This window comes from Emydura macquarii, unplaced genomic scaffold (assembly GCF_026122565.2).
Source record: "Emydura macquarii macquarii isolate MOO-44397 ecotype Brisbane River unplaced genomic scaffold, CSIRO-AGI_Emac_v2 contig_1692, whole genome shotgun sequence".
NCBI classification, from domain to species: domain Eukaryota; kingdom Metazoa; phylum Chordata; order Testudines; family Chelidae; genus Emydura; species Emydura macquarii.
In genome coordinates, this window is record NW_027131829.1 from 2,005,485 (window position 1) to 2,027,814 (window position 22,330).

Here is a 22,330-nt window from a genome sequence, read left to right on the forward strand (position 1 = left end):
GGCTATATGAGGCAGTGACACCCTGACACCCTTCGGTTCCTTGTTGACCATGGTTGTACACTCAAGCTCATAGATAGTCTTAGTCTAGTTTCTTATTGTATGTAGTTAGTGTTAGCTAGTAGTCTTTCTCCAGTGATGCCCTCACCAGGGTTTACACATTGTCCTTCGTGTGGAGGAACAATCCCCAACAGAGAGCAAGCACCACATGTGGAGATCAATCTCAGTGAGGCCCAATTCAAGGAGCATTGCACGATCTGTAGATCATTCAAAAAAAGAACTCACATGGCTCGGGACCTTTGCCTCAAGCAGCACCTGCTCGAACAGGCCATGCAACCTTATCTGGTACTGAGGCTGTCATCAGATTGAAGATCACCCTTGGGCTCCATGAGCACTGCCGCTTCACGTTCTGGAACAGATGTCTTTCCGAAGAAATGGAGGAGCCATTCTCTGTTGATCGTACCGAGCAAAAGGTCATATAAGACAAATTGAGACACCTCCAGATCTTGGGGCAACTCTTCCACCTCCCTCAGGAAAAGTGTGGACTAGCACGGAACTGGTGCTGGCATATGGGACAGTGGAGTACTTCTGACCCTTCCCTGGTACCGAGACAATTCAGTGCCCAGGCCTCCTGTAGACCATCAGGTACCGCTGATAAGCCCACAGGCCCATTGGCCACAGTATGAAAGGACCATGGTAAACACCCTAAGACACTCCCAGTATGCAATTCCCTTTCGGTACCACCAGCGACACTGGCTCATTTGGCACCAGAGAGGTCTGCACAGGCGAGATCCCTCTCACCGACGCTGGGGCGGTTGGTACTGATATGGCCCGCAGTCTGAAGACCAGACAACCTGAGAGGGCCCCCACATTCTGCACCCTGGTAACAGAGTTCCAGAAGCCAATCAAGGGACAGTTCCCCATAGCTATATCCTGCCCCGCCATTGTTGGGCGAGGGATCAGAGAATGAGCCAGATGAGGGCTCTATGTACTCCCTCCAGGCTCCTACAGGACCCATTACCAATAGGCTCTGGGAATATATCACCAGATGGCAGCGCCACCATCCTGGTATGGGCACCTCCACTAAGCCCTATGCCACAATGGCCTTATTGGGATGCCTGGGCAGCACACTTGCAACCAGCCTCAGGCACGCCAAGCATGAAACAGGATCCTCCCTCAGCCGCAGCATCACAAGCCTCAGTTCAAGATATCCAAGAACAGGAGGGGGGGATGGAGGAAGAGGTTGTACCCAAGGCCATATCTTCCTTGTCCCCCCAATGACGCAGTCATGCCATCAGCACCATTTTTGGCAGATGACTTCAGGCAGTTTCAGGCAAAAAGGGTAGCGGCACCCTCCATGTACGTCTGGAGGAGGTGCAAGACACCCAGCATGAGCTGATAAACATTCTACATGCCTCAGCTACCTCAAAATTGCCCTGCCAGTCAATCAGGCCATCCTGGACTCAGCCAAGGCTGTATGGCAAACCCCAGCTTCAATAGCCCCAACCTGCAAGCAGGTGTCACTGCCAGGAACTCAAAGTTCCTCTTTACCCACCCACCACCCCAGCTCCATCGTGGTGGACTTGGTCAACTCACAAGGTCGGCAGCATCATTCCAGAAATGCCATATGATGGACTGGAAGTGCCTACACCTTTTCAGCAGGAAGGCATACTCAGCCTCCCTGCAATTCAGAATTGCCAACTATTAGGCATTACTGGTCAAGTATGACTACGCCAACTATAATAGACTCAATGATTTTATTAAGAAATTGCCAGAAACCTCTCAGGACTCTTTCAAGGCCACTGTCCAAGAGGGACAGTTGATGGCAAAGATAGCCCTACAATCGGTCCTTGATGTGGCTAATACGACAGCCAGGACCATCTCCATGGAGGTGGTGATGAGGTGAGTGTTGTGGCTCCATCTTTCAGGGTTCCCAAAGGAGGTGCAGACAACCGTTGAGGACCTTCCCTTTGAAGGCATAAATCTCTTCACATAGAAAACCAACGCTTTGCTCCATTCCCTGAAAGTTTTGAGGGCTACTCTCAGGTCCCTGGTTATCTACACTCGAGGACAAAAGAGACTGTTTAGTGGTCAATACAATCAGAGAGAGTTTTCGTCCCAATATACACATCAACACAATTACGAGCTTCAGAGAAAGAGAAATAAATTCTATAAGCGCAAACCTTTGGGGGCCCATCCCTCTACTCAACTATCCGCTCAAAAACACTTTTGAAAGGCAGGTCATGGTGCCGCAAGACCACTCCTAACTATCTACCCCATTTGGCCATCTCTTGGTAGCATTCCGCAGTAGCTGGGAGTACATAACCACAGAAAAATGGGTCTGGAAATCATCAACCTTGGTTACTCCGTCAACTTCGCCTCCCTAAACCCTCCACATCACCCTTCTCCATCTCTCTTCAGGGACCCTTCTCATGAGAGTCTTCTATGGCAAGAGATAGACTACCTCCTGCAGTTAGGTGCCACAGAACCAATACCTCAACATCTATGGGGTAAAGAGTTCTACTATTTCCTAATACCGAAAAGAAAGGGATGTTGGAGACCCATCTTAGACCTCAGAGCTTTCAACAAGTTTATCAAAGCTCAGAAATTCAAGATAGTTACCTTGTCAATGATCATTTCCTCAATGGATCAGGGAGACTGGTTTTTGGCCCTGGACCTACAGGATGCCTATTTCCACATCGCAATATTACTGGCTCACAAATGCTTCCTAAGGTTTACCTAAGAAACCATCATTACCCATACAGAGTCCTACCCTTTGGACTGTCTTCAGCTCCGAGAGTGTTCTCCAAAGTTTTCCCAGTAGTAGCCACTCATCTACGCTCTTGAGGGATTATGATCTACCCCTACCTGGATGACTGAAGGCTCATTGAGACACCGAGCACACAGTACACTCATTCAGGGAGCTATGCCTACAAATCAGTACCCAGAAGTTAACCCTTACACCAGTCCAAAGTCTGGAGTTCATAGGGGCAACCTGGATGCTCTATAGGCCAAAGCCTTCCTTCCTCAGGATAGGTTCCTATCATTGGTATCTCTTACAGACATAGCTCAACACAGCTCGCAAGTGTTATCTCCAAATTTTGAGGCATATGGCAGACAGCACCATGGTAATCCCACATGCCAAGTTTCACATGCGATGCCTCCAGATATTGTTTGGCTTGTATACAGAGTCAAATCAAGACTCTCTCCAAAGGCCACTGTCGCTGTCCTCCAGGGTCAGAGACTCCTTGAAATGGTGGAGGAACTCAGCCAATGTTGACAAAGGGAGTCCCTTCTTCCAGATGCTACCAGCAGCATTCCTCATGACTGATGCATCCCTTGTAGAATGAGGGGGAGGGGGTGCATTTGTACAGGTGTAAATACCTGTCCTTTCCTGGTTACTCTGCGGCCAGTCTGCAGTCCAATCCAGTATTCAGTAACTTAAAAATAGTCTCTAAAATCTAACCTATAAATATTTATTAAATTAAAACCTATATATATATATATATATATATATATATATATATATAAGGACAGATAAATGATGGCCAATGGGACAGTAGTATTGATAACTAAAGCCCATAATTAAAATTTTGAATATGGAGAATTAAATATATCTAAAATTAGCAGGATACATGAAATTATTCTCCGGAATCACTGCTTTTCACTAAAAAGAGCCAACGTATCGGCCGTGGCATACATGGCAAGCCTACAAATACTCTCTTTAAAATTTTTACATCTATCTATACCTAAAATTTTAAAAATCTCGTCATTATGCTCACTCCACTTGCCCCTTGCCCCAGCTACAAACCCAAGAAAGTGAATGATCTTACCTCCTGTGATCTTTTTCACGTCCTCCTCCAACTCGGAATAGTACTCTGCTTTCTCAATATGGGCTGCTTCCATACTGTCGACATTGTCCTCCCATTGCACAGTTACATCCACAACAGTAACAATACCTTCTTTCTCGATGATACTATCTGGTTTTCTACGCCTACCCTCTTTATTTCGAAGGTAAGGCTGAACCCATATCTTACATCCCACTTTACTCACTTTGTCAATTAACACTTTCACAATTCTATTATGTCTATTAATTCTCACGTCCTTCGTCTTAATACGTTACCCTGAAATGTGCGGAATAGTTTCTTTAACCTTTCCGCACCATCTACATAAAGCACCTTCCTTATTTCTTCCTCTTGCTAGAGTCTCCCTGGTGGAAATACATTCGCTCTCATTTGTAACGCAGTAATCAAAAAGGAGGACTTGGCCAAACATGGATATTTTAAAAACTAATTAGTAATAAAATCATTCTTAAAATATTTAATCCCTATTCCCTAACACCTCAATCCACTCCATCTAAAAAACTCTTTTCGCCATGTCTTGGGGTTAGCAGTACTCGCACTATATGTTAAAATTTTTTCAATCAAATTTTCTCCAGCGTATAAAAAGGACAAATCAATCCAATCATCGCTGGAGACAATATGTCTTCTCCACTTTCGGATCAACGTATTAGGTATTTGCACACTAAATTTTGTCATCGCTAAACCCCCATTCCTAATTCTAGCATAAAATAATCCATCAGTAACACATTGTGGGAGACACAAAATATTTTTAAGAACTTTTCTAACTAAAATATCCAATTCATTTAAAACATAAAATGGTGGCTCAATTAAAAGCAAATCATAAAAAAATCTAGTTAAAACATATGTTTTTAAAATTATCAATTTTTTAGCTGGTTTTAGAGGAGCTTTACATAAATTATCACACCATTCTATTAACTTCTCTTTGGGGGATATATTAGCCTCACCTACCCATGGATCTATTCTAGCTCCTAAATATCTTTGTTTCTCCAGGTTGAATGTAATCAATAAAATGGTCTCCTAGTCCCCATTTTCCTTTAGGATTAACCACATATGTATCATTACCTAGTAAAATGTGGAAACCCTTCGTCTTTTTAACATTAACCTTTAGACTAGAATTCTTACAAAAATAATCTAAAATTTTTAAATTATTAATCATTCCCTCATATGAGCTACTTAAAATTACGATAACATCAGCAAAAAGCTAGTGTTGTAATCTTCCTTCCCTGAACTAAAAATCTACTACCATCGTTCTCTAATCTATTTAAAAGGGGATCCATAGCTATGTTAAATAAAATTGGGGAAAAAGGATGTCCCTGTTTAACCCCACTTCTAATTAAAATAGAATCTGTACTATCCTCACCCACACAAATCTTAGTAAAACGATGGTGTACAAATCCCTAATTATCTCTAAAAAAATTCTCACAAACACCAAATCTTTTTAAACCCTTTAAAATATGGCCATGCCCCACTGAATCAAATGCTTTGGCAAGATTTACGAAAACTACAGCAATTTCATCCCCATTTCTTTTAGCTCCTTTAATTAATTTTTCTAATATTGAAATATTCTCTTCACACCCAGGAGCAGATATAAAACCTTTTTGCTTAGGGCATAATTTAACCGCCATAGATAGTCTTTTAGTTAAAATTTTAGTATATAGTCTCACCCATACAGAGCCTATAGTCAGGGGCCTTCAGGAAGATATTTTCTTTAACGCCTGGGGATCCTGTACCTTTGGAATTAAAATAGTTCGATTTCCTTTAAAACATTCAGGGACTTGCTTATTTAAAAACCATATGTTAAAAATCTTTGTTAAAATGCGGGTGTCTATATTAAAAAGATCCCATAGGTCACTAACTTTGACTCTACCTGGGCAAGGGGCACTAGTTTTCCTAATTTCTCTCAAGGCTTCCCTAATTTCATCTGTCGATATTGGATTATTTAAGACCTCATTATCCGCTTTTTCCTTTACTGGTGGCCACCCTCTAGTGTTTCCATGTCCAATCTTATCTAATATATCCTTATAATATAATTCAATTTCTTGTAATGGAATACTACATTTGGCTTTATCAGGTTCACCCATAATAATCTTGCTAATCTTTTTTTAATCTTTCTCAAATAATGTTTGGTAAAATCTAAACTTAGCCTTTTTTGATGCATATTTTCTTTTAAAACTTGTTGGAGGCCTATCCCCTTTTCCACATCCTTTCCCTCCTATCACCTGTTTATTATGAACTCCAATACTAACTTCCAAATTACCTTCCTTTTCTTGGGGAGTCATCAATAATTTACACAACTCCTCTAACATACCCCACCCTACAGCTGCCGTTGCGGGTCCAGTTAACTGCTTTTCTATAAAATCTAAGTTATCTAAAATCTGCACACCATTTCCCCCTCCCTCCCCCCCACAAGACTTTAAAACTATATCAATTAAAATCTGATCTTTCAATGACTTTATCTTTTCCCGTGGGGGTAAATCTTCTAAAATATCCCCCTCCCCCCCCCCAAACTTGTAAATCATTTTCACTCTTTACCTTCTTTTTGGCCAAGTCTCTCCTCTTATCTGATATCTGCTTGTTGGTTTTGGTCTTTAATTCTCCTTCTATACATTTATTAATATTTCTAATTCCAGCATATTTAATTTCGAGCTGGAGTAACATTTCAATTTCAGCCTCAGTCCAACTCAAGAGCGAATAGCTTTTCTCACCACTCTAGCTTCTTTTCTTTGTTCGTTTCTTACCATGGGATGTCTGTGTCTGATGTGCTGACTCAGCCCTGATCTTGTATGGAAACAGACCGTACAGGTGTATTTCCTATTTGAGTTGTCCACCTCCTTGGATGTGCACCTGGGGTAATGACAAGCGATACTGTGATACTGAGAGTGCTTGCCACATTTCTTGCATACCACTCTAATGGCCATACTTTTATGTACAACGTTAATATATTTAGCCCATTTACCAAAGGTAGATAAAATTTGAGGACATATAGGACAATTAAAACAATCGACAGGATACTCTAAATAAAATACTTTATGCAAGCTGCTATCCTTCAACCTACCTATCCTACTAAGATCTATATTAATATTTTAACGGATGATTTTATCTATTTCTGTAAAATCAGTTTGTACATTTTGTAAAATATTAAAATTACTTGAATCAATAAAATACAGATCATTAAATGAACTTAAATATTTATCATAAAAGCTCGATTTAAGATTGTCTATCTCTGAGTCACTAATATAAAATATTAGTAAAAACCATCAGTAAAAATGTAAAATCTAAAACCTGGCTCTCACTAAAATAGTCTTGTTCCTCCGGAACATTTTTTACCTCTCCATCTTGGAGATTTTGTGCATCCATAAAACCGGTCCCTCCCTCTTTTATTCTTTCCGTAGAATGAGGAGAGAGCAACGGTCCAGCTCTACGAATTATTCCCCTAACATATTTTACACTACTGGCTGGGGCATCAAAGCCACTGGCGGGGGTGTTGTTTACCCAGCGCCAATTTGGTATAAAATTCATATTCATTATTCTCCATAATTAAAAGATATAACCCTCCACAGGGGGAACTTACCCTTACCAGGGGGAAGCTACCCGTTGCCAGGGGGGACTAATCCATGCCTAGGGGAGTCTCACCCTTACCAGGGGAGCAGAGATGTTGGGGATGCCCACCCCATCCCTCCCCAAAGGGGGGGGGGATTCGCCCTCCACAATCAGCCTGGTTCTCCACCAGTTACCAACTCTCACCACGAGGAGGTTGCAGTTGGACTTGCCATTCAGAGGCTTTCCTCACTTGAAGGGTCCCTGTCAGCTTCAAGCCGAGCCCTAATGGGAGGGTGGAAGAGAACTCAGATCTAGGGATGAGATACCCTTCAGCGTGGCTCTCACCCGCACCGATTATCCTCTCGACCTCACCCTCAGGTTCCTTGAGGAAGGGACTCAACCCCTCCGACCGTCCGGACTCAACACTGGACAGGGTCCAGAGATGCATGAATGGCCCTTAAGAATGTCAGTCTTCTCCAATGCTATGGTGACGAGAGGGCTTCTCTGTCTCTATCCTCCGGTCCGAGAACCGGTCCCTTTGTGGGACCTAAACACTGTTTTGGTGACTCTAATGGATCCTGTATTTGAGCCCCTAGCATCTTGTCCACTGCCCCTCTGGTCAGAAAACCATGTTCCTGGTAGCAATTACGTCCGCAAAGAGGGTGTACGAGTTGCAGACTCTAATGGAGGGCCTCCGTACACACACTTCTCCAAAGGCAACGTAATTTTATGACCACATCCAAAATTTTTGTCCAAAGTAGTCTCTCAGTTTCATTTGAACCAGGCGTACACCTAAGTGAAATACATGTCTGTGGTTCTTGGAGATGTGATGCAGTTACAGTATGTAACTGTTCCTTTTTCTTGTATAATAAGGTGTCTAAAAGAGTGAAATAATATCCAGGATACTTCACTAGCTGGTTCTAAGGTCCCTGGTCCTTTGGCTTCTGTTTGCCAAAGGATGCATATTCAGGGCCGGGACATGCTTTGAGCCATGTGGGAGTTGCAAACGATCACTTCTAGGGACTATGATCTTAATTTGTATTTCAACTTTATTTCTCTTCAGTTTTTCAGCTTTCTCTTCATGTCTGTAGATCACTTTGTGCTTGATGTGTACAGTGTTATCTTGCTACTTTCTTGCACCGTGTTTTCTCTCACACAGAAGAATCTAGTCAGGACAACTGACTGGGTTAACCATGTCCAAACAGCCATGGTTAGTCCATCAGTCAGTCTCCAGACTCAAGGATTCCTTTGTTAGGTAAAGACATATTTGCAGTAAATTCATATGTCTGCTTTATAATGTTAGTAAATGTTGTTGGTTTAATCTATTCCTATGTGTGATAATGACTTAGTACAAGTGCAGCAGGTACTAGTCTGTGTTCTAAAATGTTACATTACATGACTTCTGATAATTTAGATATGCTCTGAAGGTGCAATTACCTGGTGGTAAGTGTGATGCCTTTGAATCTGGAATGTTCTGACTTGTTTGGTTCATCAGGTATGTAATGTTTTGTTTAAGGCTAAGTTAAAACGTTATTTTTCCCCTCTTATACCCAGTTCAATTTGGTTTTGCTTTCTGGGTTGTGTAGACTGAATATTGCTCTAGGACTATGCGTTCTGTCTTTGCTCTTTTCCCTGTATCATGAAATGATGTGATGATGTAACATTTTGGGGTGCAACCTAGACTAGTGAGGGGTTGTCACTGCCTGGCCTGCAACTCTAGGTATCTTAAAAGCTCGGCTGCTGTGACTCTCAGCCTGGACACTGACAACCCACAGTCAAGTTCCCTGAGTGTCTGTATGCTATGCACCCCTGGTTCAGCACTCTGACCCCAGCAGCCTGCCTACCATACAAGAACCTCACCCTGGTCTCTATCAGTCTTGCCTACTACTTTCAGGATTTGCCAAACACACCCCCAGTCTCTACTTTCACCAGAACCATCTGTCCTGAACCATCTGTCCAGCCCTCTCCTGGAAAACTCAGAGAATTAATACTGTTCATTGCTCCTTTAAAGAGACAAAAGGACAGCTTATTACTTTAACTGGAGTTAAAAATCACTTCTGTTCAAACACAGCACTGGGTTGGTTTAGATTAAAAGTAAAACAAATATATTTAATACAAAAATCAAAAGGAAGTTTTAAGTGAGTGCGGGCACAAGGGGGAAAGACAAAATGGTTATAAGCAAATGAAAATAAAATACACTTTTTAGTGGCTAAGACTTTGTTCAATAAGCTACAGCCTTGGTTCAAGGTAGATTTCTTACCAGTCTTTTTATTTCCAGCAATGGATGACTTTCTCTCAGCCAGGACCTTCCACAATGATATAAGCGGCTGCTTTTTCTTGTCTCCCTACGTGAAAGACCTTTGCCTATGAAGGTTTCTCACCTATATTCAGTTCCAAGTGACTTCAACCCCTTGCTCGAAGGACCCATCTTTCTCAGCTTGCGAGAGTTCTGACCCCTTGTTATCTGTCAGTGATGGATGCCAAGATGGCTTTTTCTCTCTCCTTATATCTTCCTAAACCCACTGTCTTGTCCCCAGATGCAGGATACCTTTATGCTGTTCTTTCCCATCCCCCTGCTGATTTGTATGTAAATAAGGCTTCCATTGTTTTGCTTCCACCATGATTAGTTTACATAGGAGATAGGATAAATAGCTGCCTTCCCTCCTGTCTAGAAGAGAACCAGTTTCTCTCCCTTTGTTTGGTCCGATGTTGAAGTATAATATTAGTGAATATTCATAATTTCGGATATAGTATTAATACATGCATTTCTCAATGGTGCATCACAGGATAAAAGACCTTACTTGATACACTTCTATAATACAGTAAGATTGTATACAGTCCGTTGATTCAATTGCTTATTGTTTGGGGTACAGACTCTCTATCTTTATAGTCCAATCAAATGTATTTCCAGATACACTTCCTTTTTTCCTTCTGGGAAGAGACGCTCTGCAGTCTGGTGAAGACTTTATGCTGTTTCTTCCCATGCTGGTGATAGCAGAGTCATTACTTTCTCCCCTTGTTAGCTTGATGGCTTTGTTTAACCTTTATGTAAATACCCCCTTCATTGTCTCTGCCAGGCAACCAGGCTGATCAGCCAGGCAAATACAGATTCAATTGTCTTGAACAGACTGAACTAATGCATTGCTTGCCGCGCACATTTTAAGAACATAATTCTAGCACATATTCATAACTCTTTGCACACCCTGTACATCAATTATGCAAGAATATTAATGGTCAGTGAGTTATTAATTTTCCAATGCTATCCTACATGACACATTTTAAACACAGATTATGACAGCAGTGTATTAGGTGTAGTGACTATGTCTACCCACACAAAGCTGCTGACACAGAGCAGTGAGCCACCAAAGGGCCTCCGTCTCACAGCTGAATTGCAGTATATCATCACCATCTCTTGACACAGACTATCTTCCTTGTCTAAGTCTAGTTTGGCATTTCTAAACCTCCTGCAAACTAATCCTATACAGAGAGATTCAGAACAGGTGGTCGCCCTATTTTGGATGCATTGCACAAAAAATGCTGGATCATATAACAGATAATATAGTACAGTATGTGAAAATAAATTATGGACAATATTTTGACTGCCTTTGCCCTCCGAGCGAGTCAGTTCTTGTTCTAATAAATGCCTTGATTTGTTTGGCATTGATTTACCTGTTACAAAAGGATTGTAGAGCGGTCTCTCTTTCCCTGACAGGAGCAGTGTTGAAGGAAGGGGATAGACTTTCCAAAGTTATTCTCTGTAATTCACAGTTCCCCCATTCCTTCATAATCTTCAGGGAAAGAATAGTGCAGAATGTCCTTTCTCTTCATCAGTGCCTTCTCGGGGAGATGGGGGTGTGAGCAGAATGCACTAACTCCCCATTTCCATGAATATCCCCGGGGAGGAAAGCTGCAGAATGCTTCAGATTCCACCAGTCTCCTAAAGAAGAATTCAAGCGAGCTGCTGAGTCTTGCGCTTCAGCTGCTCTGTCTCTTCAGGTGGGTGTTGAGGGATTTGGAGGCAGAGCAGCAAGCGTCGTCTTGGCTGGCTTTGGCTGTTGTGGTGGCTGGTGTCAGCCATTTGTGTGCAGAACCGTAGGGCAAGGGGACCAGAGCACTGGAGCTTTTGTGACTCGCAGAGTTGGCCTTTGGCAGGAATCCATATTTGGCATCATCAAATCCAGGATTGACTTTTGCCTTTTGAGAAGTTTTGCTATGACACTTTTCTTATCAATAAATATAAGTGTGTATCTGGTTTATTGCAAAATTTGTGTACTGTGTTAGAGGAAATGAGGCAGGGGAGCAGAACTCAGCTTTCAGTGGTTGTCAGTGGATTGCTATCTTGGATTCACTCTGCAGAGTAAGCCCTTCCAGCCCCTCCTCACCATTTGAATTGAAAATTATGTTTTAAATAGGTTATCTGAGATGGGATGATACAGCTCATTTGACAGGAGCTTGAGCATAGTATAAATTCATAATAAAGCTTCAGAATTCTGAAAAGCAGCCACAAAGATTCAGTCTTTCCTGGTGGATCCAAGATGGCAGAATACCTAATGCTGTCAGATATTGGGGTACCCTAAATCTGCCATGCTGTTAGTGATGTCACTGCCATGACACTGCAGAGCAGGAAGGTGTATTATGAGCGCAGTGTCCCCAAAGTTGTATAATGTGTGAGACGATCCGAAATCAAATATTTTTATAAAAAGTTGTATCGGACAAATTACCTGCTGTGAAATTTGTGTGATTTTTAATCTACTGTTCACTATCTTCAATTGATTTATAGCTTAACATGTATTTTGTCCTCTAAGCCTTATTGGGGATTGTGAAAAGTAGTACCATAGACTGTGATACTTTCTTTTCTTGGAGTCATGTGAAATTGCTTGGGTACCGGCTCTCAAACTGGTGTCTGAATATAGACAGACCTTTTCCCAACTATGCCTAATCCTGTTTAATCTGTTAAACATCCACATTATTTAAAATTCCCTAATCTTGGGAACAGCTGAGAAGTTAGTGAATTTTCCATGTATTGACTATACTTCAGATCCTGTGCCCTTATGGACATTCATATACTCCCTATTGGTGTTCTCTTTGTGCTAGATATGCCGTATGGTAGATAATCAGGTGTCCCAAGTTGTCATATATCCAGCATAGTTAAATGTGTGAGAGATGTTTCCTCATAGCAAGAGAATACTATACATAGATGACAGTTTAAAAATATTATATACGTCAGATAATGGTATAACTTTTTTTGCTTGTACCCATTTTTTCCTTGATTTAACTGGAAAACATCTAAATCTAAAAATAAGCCCTGTCTTGGCTTCCTATTACCCAGATAATTCTGCAAATATTTTAGAATGGTAGGCAAATACTTGTCTTTTGGTCTTCCCTTGGATACGCAAAGTATCCATCTCACTTGATGTTTCAGATGGCACCTGTCTGCACTGCCAGTCAAATATGAAAGCTGGGTCACCAGCCATCCCTTTTCCGACATGCCAATACAAATAACTAGTTAATAGTGATCACATCTCATAGGGGAAGAGTGTAAGTTTCTGTCCTTAAATATTCATCACAACACCAGGACTTCCCCTATCAAAGCAAAGCCTACACATCCAAATAAATAAAAGGAAATACTATCTTTTCTCCACTGGCTTCAGTTTTCTAGAAGTAAAAATATCCTCTCTGTGAAAGGGATTAACTGACCCATTGCTTGAGAGAGTTCCTCATTAAACTGTTGTTAGCTGAAAATCACTGCGTGCAGTTGGCAAGTATTATGTTTCTCTGTGGTGCCTGTGAAGAGGTGGCCATGAAAAGAGCGCAGATCCAGCCGTGAAATCTCCAGTTTGATAGTGACCCTGTAATGTGACTTCAGAGCAGTCCTTCACACTTGATACACTCCACACTTGTGGCAGCTGAGGATATGTTTCCACTAGCTGTAAAAGAAAATGGTGGGAGAGGTCCCTGCATGGGGCAAAAAAAGTATTTCCTGACCACCTTGGTATGAGTGCTGGAATCTTTTTTTAATCAAGTTTTTTTTTTTAAAGGCTCAGTGTACACAGTCACTCCAGATTAAATACCATTTTGCAGATATAAGAAGCAAGGTTAATTTAATTATAGTTCCTTTGAACTAGGTTTCAAACAGTTTATATGTTGGAATTCTTAATTACTACTTTCATTCCTCTGCTTACTCAAGTCTATGGACATAAATGAACAATGGATATTTAACTTGCAAGTTGTGTTTATGTATCACTCTGCCACATTATATTAATATGGTAGCTGTGTTCATGTGGATATTATAGGCAGAGCTGGCAGCAACCCCTGTAGTTAAAGGTGCTTGATGTTTTTCATTGTAAGAGTTTGCTTTCAGTTTCTTACACCTTTGCCAAGCTCTTAAACTATTTGGGCTGAAATTTTCCATGCTGGTGTTTCTCAGGCTGAAATTTTTGAAAAGTGTCTGCAAAAATAGTTCAGTGGTTTCAGAGAATGAGGTTTGGGGAAAATGTTTTGCAATGTTAAATTCTTGCAACTGTTCTGTTAAGAAGTTCTAATTCCTCCATGCTTTGGAACAGGGATTTGAAATTTGGCAGGGAGAGGCGGCTTCTGTCAGGGAGTGTGCCTTTTGCCTTCCCCGTAAAAAATCCACAAACATTTGGCTGAATTACAAGCCTCTGAAAATCATGCTGCACGTGTTCAGTGGAGATGTGTTAAAGGCTGCCAAGAAAATTCAAGGTGGGTTGGACACCAGAACTGAGAGCAGGGAGCCTGTCTCTATTGTGCTCTCAGGGATTCCCTTTTGGCACCCAGGTGTTGTGGAACAGAAGCAGCCAAACCATGGCAGAGGGGACAAGAGCCAGATGAGGGGGCAGGGAAAAGAATAGTTTGAGACAAGGAGCCTAGTGAGATGGGAATTTTGGGAAGTGGAGATTGGTACTAACTGGACAAGAAAGTCTCCTTCTCCCCTGGCAGCTGGGAGTAGGAGCTTGCGACGGGGAGGTTAACCTAGCTGGGCAAAGAGGTTGTGATTGGGAGTTGGTGAGGGAAACGGGGGGACTCATAGACCATAAGGTCAGAAGGGACCACTGTGATCATCCAGTCTGACCTCCTGCACATCACAGGACACAGAACCTCATCCCCCACTCCTGCATTAGGCCCATAACCTCTGGCTGAGTTACTGAAATCCACAATTAAAGACTTCAAGACTACAGAGAATCCACCATTTACACTAGTTTAAACCTGTAAGTGACCCAGGCCCCCTGCTGCAGAGGAAGGCGAAAATCCCCCAGGATCTCTGCCAAATTGACCTGGGGGAAATTCCTTTCCAACCCCGAAAATAGTGATCAGTTCAACCCTGAGCATGTCAGCAAGACCCACCAGCCAGACACCTGGGAAAGAATTCACTGTAGTAATTCAGAGCCCTTCCCATCCAGTGTCCCATCCCCAGCTGTTGGGATATTTGCTACTAGCAGTTGCAGATGGGCCACATGCCGTTGTAGGCCAAGCTAGCTGGGGAGTGTGAGAACACTGAGATTGAACAAGAAGCTAGGAGGAAGACTGGGGTTTGCTGGACAAGGAGATTGGGACTGGGAACCAGAGAGAGGGGTAAGGAGAGACAGACCTGCTGAGAAGGTGGGGAGGGGTACTGTGGCTGTTGAGGTAGAGACTAGGGCAAACAACCCGGGATGGGGGATACTGAGAAATGATCTGGAGAGGAGGTGGAGAGACTGAGATTGGAGGAGGACTTCAGGGAGGAAGACTGGGAGCAGAGGCAAGGAATTGGGCCTGCCTGGGCAAGGAGACTGGAATGGGGAATCCTGAGGGGGAGATTAGGGCTTCCCGAGCAATGAGCCTGGGAGTAAGATGAGACACCTGAAAAGTGGAGACTGGTTCCTAGGTAGCAAGGAGAATGGGGCTGAGATGAGGAGCCAGGGATGGGGATGGGGCAGACGGGGTCAAGCTTGGAGGAAACAGGCCAAAGTCTGTGACCACTAGACTCCAGAGTCCAGATTCTTGTGTCACCACTCCTTTGCTGTCAGCAAATATCTCTGAAATCCACAGGCAAAGTATGTCCCATCCCCCTCTAGTGCTGGTCCCACAGAGGATTACAACCTACTACTGCTGTCAGTTGCTTCCTTACCTCCAATGGCAGAGATATGCAGTGGATCTACAGGTTCCAGCCCTGCTGATGACCCCGTGTTGGTGTTCATATGGTGCCACATGATGGAATTTATTTTTTCAGTTTGCTTTTTTTGTCTGATTTCTTCTGTGCATATGACATTACCTAGCAGAGAGAACTCAGCTTTCATAAAGATTTTTTTCAAACCTTCAAGTTTCTTGTTCACGCTCAGCAAATTGTTTGACATTAACGTGGCATAAAACTAACATGGTGCATATCTGGGTCAAACAGCAATAATACAGTTTTGAAATGGAAACCTTGTTAACTTGGTAAGATGTTAGTGAGATGTTTACTCCTGCTAAGGGACCTGAATTGTTAATGCAGGTTGTTTTACCCTCTAGAGATTTCTCCTTTTTTAAATAACACAACCGTTAAGTGACGTTACTCAGTTTCTCAGTAAAAGTGATGGGGGAGCCAGCTGAGGTTCTCTAGGGCTGTGGTTTTTAACTCTCTTTTTGGCTCTCAACCCATCAAATGGCTGAAAAACCCTCATGCATCCCACCATATTGCACAAAGCAACGGAATGTGAGCTTTGAGCCACAGAACAATTGTTCTACCGTAACCATGCTGTTGATTGTATATCCAAAATGGTGCTATGGAGAAGACCAGTGGGAGCGGAGGTTGTGGGGGATGATTTTCTTTCCTCTTCTTATCCTGTGTCTGCTCAGTGCTCACTCCAGGGCAGGGGAAGTACTGTTTTGAGAGGCTGCGAAGTTGTCTGTTCTGTCCCTTCGGGCACTGGTTCTGAGCCCTTTCTGTGCTGGGAAAGAGGGACTAAGAGCTGCTCTGGGAGTGGGTGAAGGGTGGGGGATCAACAGCAGGTGAAGAAGAGTCATTCCTTCCTCCCGCCACCAGACTGCTGCTGAATACTGCTGATTTTAGCTGATTTCTCAGCTTATGGGTGCAACCCACTGGGGAAGCCCTCATAACCCCCTCCTGAGTTGTACCTCACCAGTGAAGACCTGCTACTCTAGAGATGGCTACCAGTGATTCCATCCAATCTCCAAGAGTAACTTCCCCCCCCCCATTTTATTCCTTCCTTCTCATGTATCCCCACCCTCCCCTCATCCAACAAACTGAACTGTGGGGCATGCTTCTTCATGGGACATGGAGGCAGACCAGTAGATTTGGCAGCGTGCAGGAGCAAGGATCACCCCTTCCTGGAATTCACCAGCGTTCTCTGCCCAGAGCCCAGGCCAATATCAGACCGAGGTGCTCTGCTTGTGATGAGGCTTTGTGATTCTTTCTCCCCCTTCATTCTCCCCCTTCCCCATCCTCCCCACAAAAATAACAAGCCCCAGCTTGGCAGTTTTCCAGATTTGGAAACAAGCCAAAAAAGCAGAGCTGCCTGGGATGCTTCTGCTCCTTCTAAGATGAAAAGGCCGGCTCCGAAGGGTCATAGGGACAGAGAGGTCTGACCTGGAGTAGGCTGCCTGATCGGCTACACCGCCTGATTGGCTGGAAGTGTCAGCAGACTGGCTCTTAAGCCCAGCAGCAGCAGTTTAGTGACTGATGAAAGCATGTGCCTGTGGGTGTGATAGCTCCTGTCCCTGCTTGTTCCCTGCTTTGGACCCAGCCCTGACCCTGCCTTTCCTCACTCCAGATAACCCTGTTCTGACCCTTGGTGCTGACATCTGGCCTCTGACCCTGGGCCACAGTTTCCAACTCCTGCCCTGACCACTAGACACCAGTCATTGGCATAACCCCAGGAAGAAAACAGGAGGTCAGTCTCTCCACATGTCTTGGCTTATATCCTCTCCCATGAAGAGCTTGTGGCACAAACAGAAGGAAGCCAAGAATCATAAAAATGAGGAAAAGACCTTCACCACCTTCCCTTTCCCTCATCTAGCTCATCCTCCCGCCAGGAAGGAGAATTATCGATTCATATCAGAGTTAGAGCAAGAAACCTCTGAGAGACCTTCATCAGGTTAGGTGCTCTTCACTTCCAACAAGTCATCTGTCATCTCCGTGTCCTACTCCACACCAACAGCACCACAGGCATGGCATGTAACGATCGCTAGTGGGGATGAGATCACACGTGTTCCACAAAATAACTAATTTCCTGACACCTAAGCCCCGTCGAAGCCATTCGCATAAATGAAAACATGTCAGCAGACTGGCCCAGCAGGAGGGACTTTAGACCAGGGGATGGGGCTACATAGTCCGGAATCTGCAGCATCTACAAAGTGACACACGTTCAGCCTTCCCATTCTGGATCATTTGCAACTCGTGTGATCCAAAAATGAGGTTCTTCACAAGGAGATGAGATCCCAGAGCAGAGGCTGCTGGTGCTGTCTCCCAGGGTTGGCCATTGGCCCTTCTTTATTCTCTTCCTCCCATTCAGCTACTGACTAAAATGAAGATCCTGAGGGAATGAGCCATGGTGACCCATATTGCCTCTTCCTCAGACCTGGTCAGAATGCAGCTGGAGCCTTCTTTCACTATTGGTATGGAAAGGGATTCTGAGCAATGGCCCAGTCCTTTACTGAAACCCACCATTGCTAAAACCAACAGAAGGGAAGCTGAGAGGAAGGACTTGAGATCAGTGGGCTACTCAGGAGTTTGGCGACTCTGCGAGCATCTAATGGCATGTATGCAATCTCTGGAGCAGTCCATAGGTTCCCAGCATGGAATTCAAACATGGTCCTTTGTGCTTTGAATATACGGTCCTTCGAACCACTACACTCTATTTCCGCTTTGTGCCCCAAATATTTGTTTTTTGTTTCTTTGGGTGGGGGGAGGGAGGCAATCATCTCCTTCAGAAGCATGTCAGAGCTGGTAGCATGGAACTACACCTGATTTTCATAAAGGTGAAGTGACACTCCGGATGGATTTGGTAATACAATACATCATCCAGTATTCCATCTGCGTTAACCAACAAGAGGTAAAACCCTAATGATGACCATGCAGTTTGAAGTTTTCCTACAAGTTAGCAGGTTGAATTAACTTACAGGGGAGCCTAAGTTTACCTCAACCTGCTAACTAGGAAGACCTATGGGCCTGTGTTATTTAAGAGGTCAGACTAGTTAATCACAATGGTCCCTTCTGGCTTTATAGTCTATGAATCATGTGAAAGCTACAGACTGGCTTGTCTGCCATGAGATTTTTACCTCATGCTGACTTGAGCTAAGGACACACCTTTTTTCCTGTTGAAGACAATGCCTGAGAAGAAGCCAGTTAAAGCAAACCCAAATGTACTTGTGGTATGTAGTGTCATTCACAAAAGAATTACAGGGCACATGATCAAAACTTTAAAAGCAATCCAAGGCAGGGGACAAGACAGAGTGCTTTAATGTGATTAGCAATACTGAGTCATGCTGGTCACTGTAAATGAAAACGGATGGAGAGCCACACATGGAACATAATTGCTAGTGCCCATTTCTAAAGACTGTAGGTTATTCCTCTGATAACCTGCTAGGCTGCTTAATGTAGGTTACGTCTACACTACCCCGCAGTTCAGACTATAGGGATCTGAAAAGCAGTACGCACTAATGTGCTCTGCAGTAACTCCCCCATGTGCATGTGTGAACTAAAAGGTTCTACAATAATGCAAACTAGGAACCTTTTAGTTTGCACCCTCAACATCCACACAGAGGAGTTACAGTGCAGCAATTTGGTGCACACTGATATTCACCTCTCCATAGTCCAAACTGCTGGGTAGTGTAGACATAGCCTTATTTCACATGTTTCTGTTTAAAATGTCACCTTTCTGGAGATCATTGTGTTTGGCTACACACCCAAGAATGACTGAAAGTTACTTGTGTTCCCACTGAACCTGTTAAAGCCTTTGTAACAATCACGGTAAGCGTTTCTGGGCTGGAGTCACTAACAGGAAAGGAATAGTTTGGGCCAGCTTTAATGCAAGTTCTTCTTTCCCTTCCTTCTCTTTCAGCCCAACTCCTCCCCCCTTTTCAGAACTCCCCTTTCCTGCGGCTTGGCACTTTGTTCAGCGTACATGCCAGTGGAATTCGCAGCTCGCATTGGGTCTCATTTGGAGCATCATTAGTCTGCCATCACTGACTTGGAGTGGAGAGGGAATAGGCAGAAATGCTTGAATTGTGTAAGATGCTGCTAAAAACTGGCAGGAATTTTGTCTCTAGTTCTAAGACAGGGTTGAGATGAGCTTTTTCAGCAATGAGATATGGCAGTTGTTGAGCGTCATACAGAAGCACTGGAGGACTATTAGAGCCCAGTTAGAGGTGACCCTAACCGTCCAGTCCCTGCAGACATTTTAGACTGCATTCATCACCTTGGCATTGGAGCACCTTGCCAAAGAAGTCGGTGAAAACTTTTTCTCCCTCTTATGGGCAGGTAATTTATTATCAATCATTAATATTAATAAGAATCATTACTTATGATGGACAGGCCAAGACACAAATTGTGGTGCTGGTTTTATATTGCAATACCACATGGAGGCCCAATTGTAGACCGGGGCTTCATTGTAGCTGGTAGTGTGTCCACAACAAAAGGACAGTCCCTGCCCTTGAGAGCTGACACTTGAAGTATAAGACAAGTTATGACATTTTTGATCTTGAGGGAGATCTATTGTGGTCACTCTTACATCTCAGGGACAGAAGTTCCCGAGCTACGAGACCGCTTGAGAAAATCTGCTGCCCGCTCAAGTTTTACTCCTATTGATGGCAGTTCTGTTGTCCATGGTGAGCATAGATTTTGATGTTTTTGACCAACCTAGTGTAGAAGCCAAGAGACATTTGGGATGTTAAAGATGTTCAGTGCAGTTATAGCTTGTCATGATTAGCAAAGAGATTGAGTATGGTGGTTGTAAATATCAAAAGCATTTTGATTTACAGAAGTTTATGGCACCTAGCAAATCATAAAGAAGGGCTAGTCTACACTAGAAATGCTACAGTGGCATCTAGACCTATAGTGAAGATACTCTGTGCTGATGTGGGGGAGCTCTCCTATCAGCATAATCAAAGCACCTCCGTGAGAAGCGGTAGCTGTGTGGCCAGAAGAAGCTCTGTCCACGCTGGCGCTTAGGTCATTGTAACTTAAATTGCTCAGGGGAGCAGGGCCCCCACATTGGGGGGGGGGGGGGAAGGGTACACTTTACCAGGACCCAGAGGCTGCAACCCCCATTACCACGAGGCAAAACATTTTCATGGCTCATGAGATTGTATGCATGGGATGAAGGATTGTGGTATGTGTGTGGGAGGGGGCCTGTGTTACAAGATTATACTGGGCCTGAAAAAATTATGCTTGGGCCCTGCAGAGGGGGTGGCTTATTCACACTACTGAGTGACATAAGTGGTAGTGTGTACTTCCGAATGTGATTCACTTCTAAATACACACTCAGTATGAGCTGAGTTGGTAGAAAATATCACAGGAGCGCCAAATCTTGAGTCTCAGAGTTTTAGATTCTTAGCAAGTTAGTGTTGGTTCTGAAAGCAGAAAAGATGGGACAGGTTGAATGAAATCCCTTTCCTTTTACCAGTATCTTAAATATCTGAAGTATATTTGGAAAAAATGTGTAGCTGCCAACAGCCATTCAACGTTACCTTGGGATGAGAGCCTGGATGATGTCCAGTGCACCACGTACATCCCATGTTAACATGTGAAGTGAGGCTTGTGTAAGGCCCTGTGCAATGGGATGAATTTCGCCCTTAGTGAATATGGAAATATTCTCGGTTTCCCTATGGTACTGTAGCTGTTTGAATTATGATAGCACCAGAGGCCCTAACTGAGATCAAGGCTCCGTTGTGCTAGGTACTGTATGTACGCATAGATAGTCCCTGACCCATAGATCTTACAATCTAAATAGACAAGACAAAGGATGAGAGCGCACTATCACTGTACAGGTAAGGAGTCTGAGGTTTGCCCAATGTCACGGGAAGTTTGAGAGAGCCAGAAATTGATCTCAGGTCTCCTGCATCCAAGTCCAATTTCTTAACCACAAGACCTTCATTCCTGTTGCTATCATCTCTGCTTCAAAGGATTCAGAAAACCATCTAGCTCTGATTCTGGTTAAGAAGGCCTCCTGTACATTTCCAAATGACCATTTCAACTTGCACGCTTCTACTATTAGTGTAGACAGGGCATAAGGTAGTTAAAAGGTTTCTGAAAATTCAGGCTGTTTGGTGTAATGGCCTACCCTTGAATGGTTTTTAGCAACATTAACAAAGGTTAGCTGCATATATACTGTAGAAATTATCATGAGATAAAATACAGAATGAAAGTGTCTGCAATGCTGACTGTTCTTCCTGTGTTAAAGGCTTTCTCTGTTAGTTTATAATTGTTTAGGAGTGGGGCATAGTCTTAACCATAATAGCCTACATTAATTGCTACTTGAGAGCAAAGAAAAACCAGAATTGCAGGCAGTTTCAGGAGATTAAACAAGTTTGGTATAAACAAAGGAATTGACAAGTGTTCTTTCTATTCTTTGCCATCCATAACAATATAAATGACATTTAAAGTTATTGCAAACAAAGCTTTGCAAACACATTTTAAGTGAGAGGTTTTAAAGTCAGTCCATGGAGCAGAGTGTAGATTGGTATCTGAATAGTAAGGTTCAGGGAGAAGCCCGAGAAGTACTGACAACTTGATGATTCTTAATTAAAAATACAACTGTTTAGGCATTTGCCAGATTGAAAGGAGAATTTCACACAGGAATGTTATGAATAACAGAAGACAGCACTACTGGATCTTAACTAGAGTGCAGCAGAAAAAAATGCAGCAAATAAAATTTTTGCTGAAAAATGCATTTTTCAGGGCTCCAAAACTATTTGCAAATTTTGTTCAAATT

At 43.2% G+C, this 22,330-nt stretch overlaps 1 protein-coding gene and 1 long non-coding RNA gene across 3 annotated transcripts in view; one reads left to right on the forward strand and one right to left on the reverse strand.

The window, feature by feature from the left end:
* Nucleotides 1-22,330, forward strand: part of MYO1D (myosin ID) — a 266,476-nt gene that overhangs the window by 161,479 nt on the left and 82,667 nt on the right. Inside the window, exon 22 of one of the 2 annotated variants that reach the window (XM_067556264.1) lies at nt 19,460-19,729. The exons of the other annotated variant lie outside the window; for it this stretch is intronic. Coding sequence (XP_067412365.1) covers nt 19,460-19,622 — 163 coding nt within the window. The 3' untranslated portion in view covers nt 19,623-19,729. Of the gene's footprint in view, nt 1-19,459; nt 19,730-22,330 lie in introns of those variants that run through there. 2 annotated transcript variants of the gene reach the window in all.
* Nucleotides 1,924-11,202, reverse strand: LOC137158488 (uncharacterized). The gene is made up of 3 exons (XR_010921433.1): nt 11,070-11,202; nt 6,599-6,704; nt 1,924-2,060 (listed from the first exon to the last, which is right to left on the reverse strand). It is a non-coding gene; the product is annotated as an uncharacterized lncRNA (long non-coding RNA).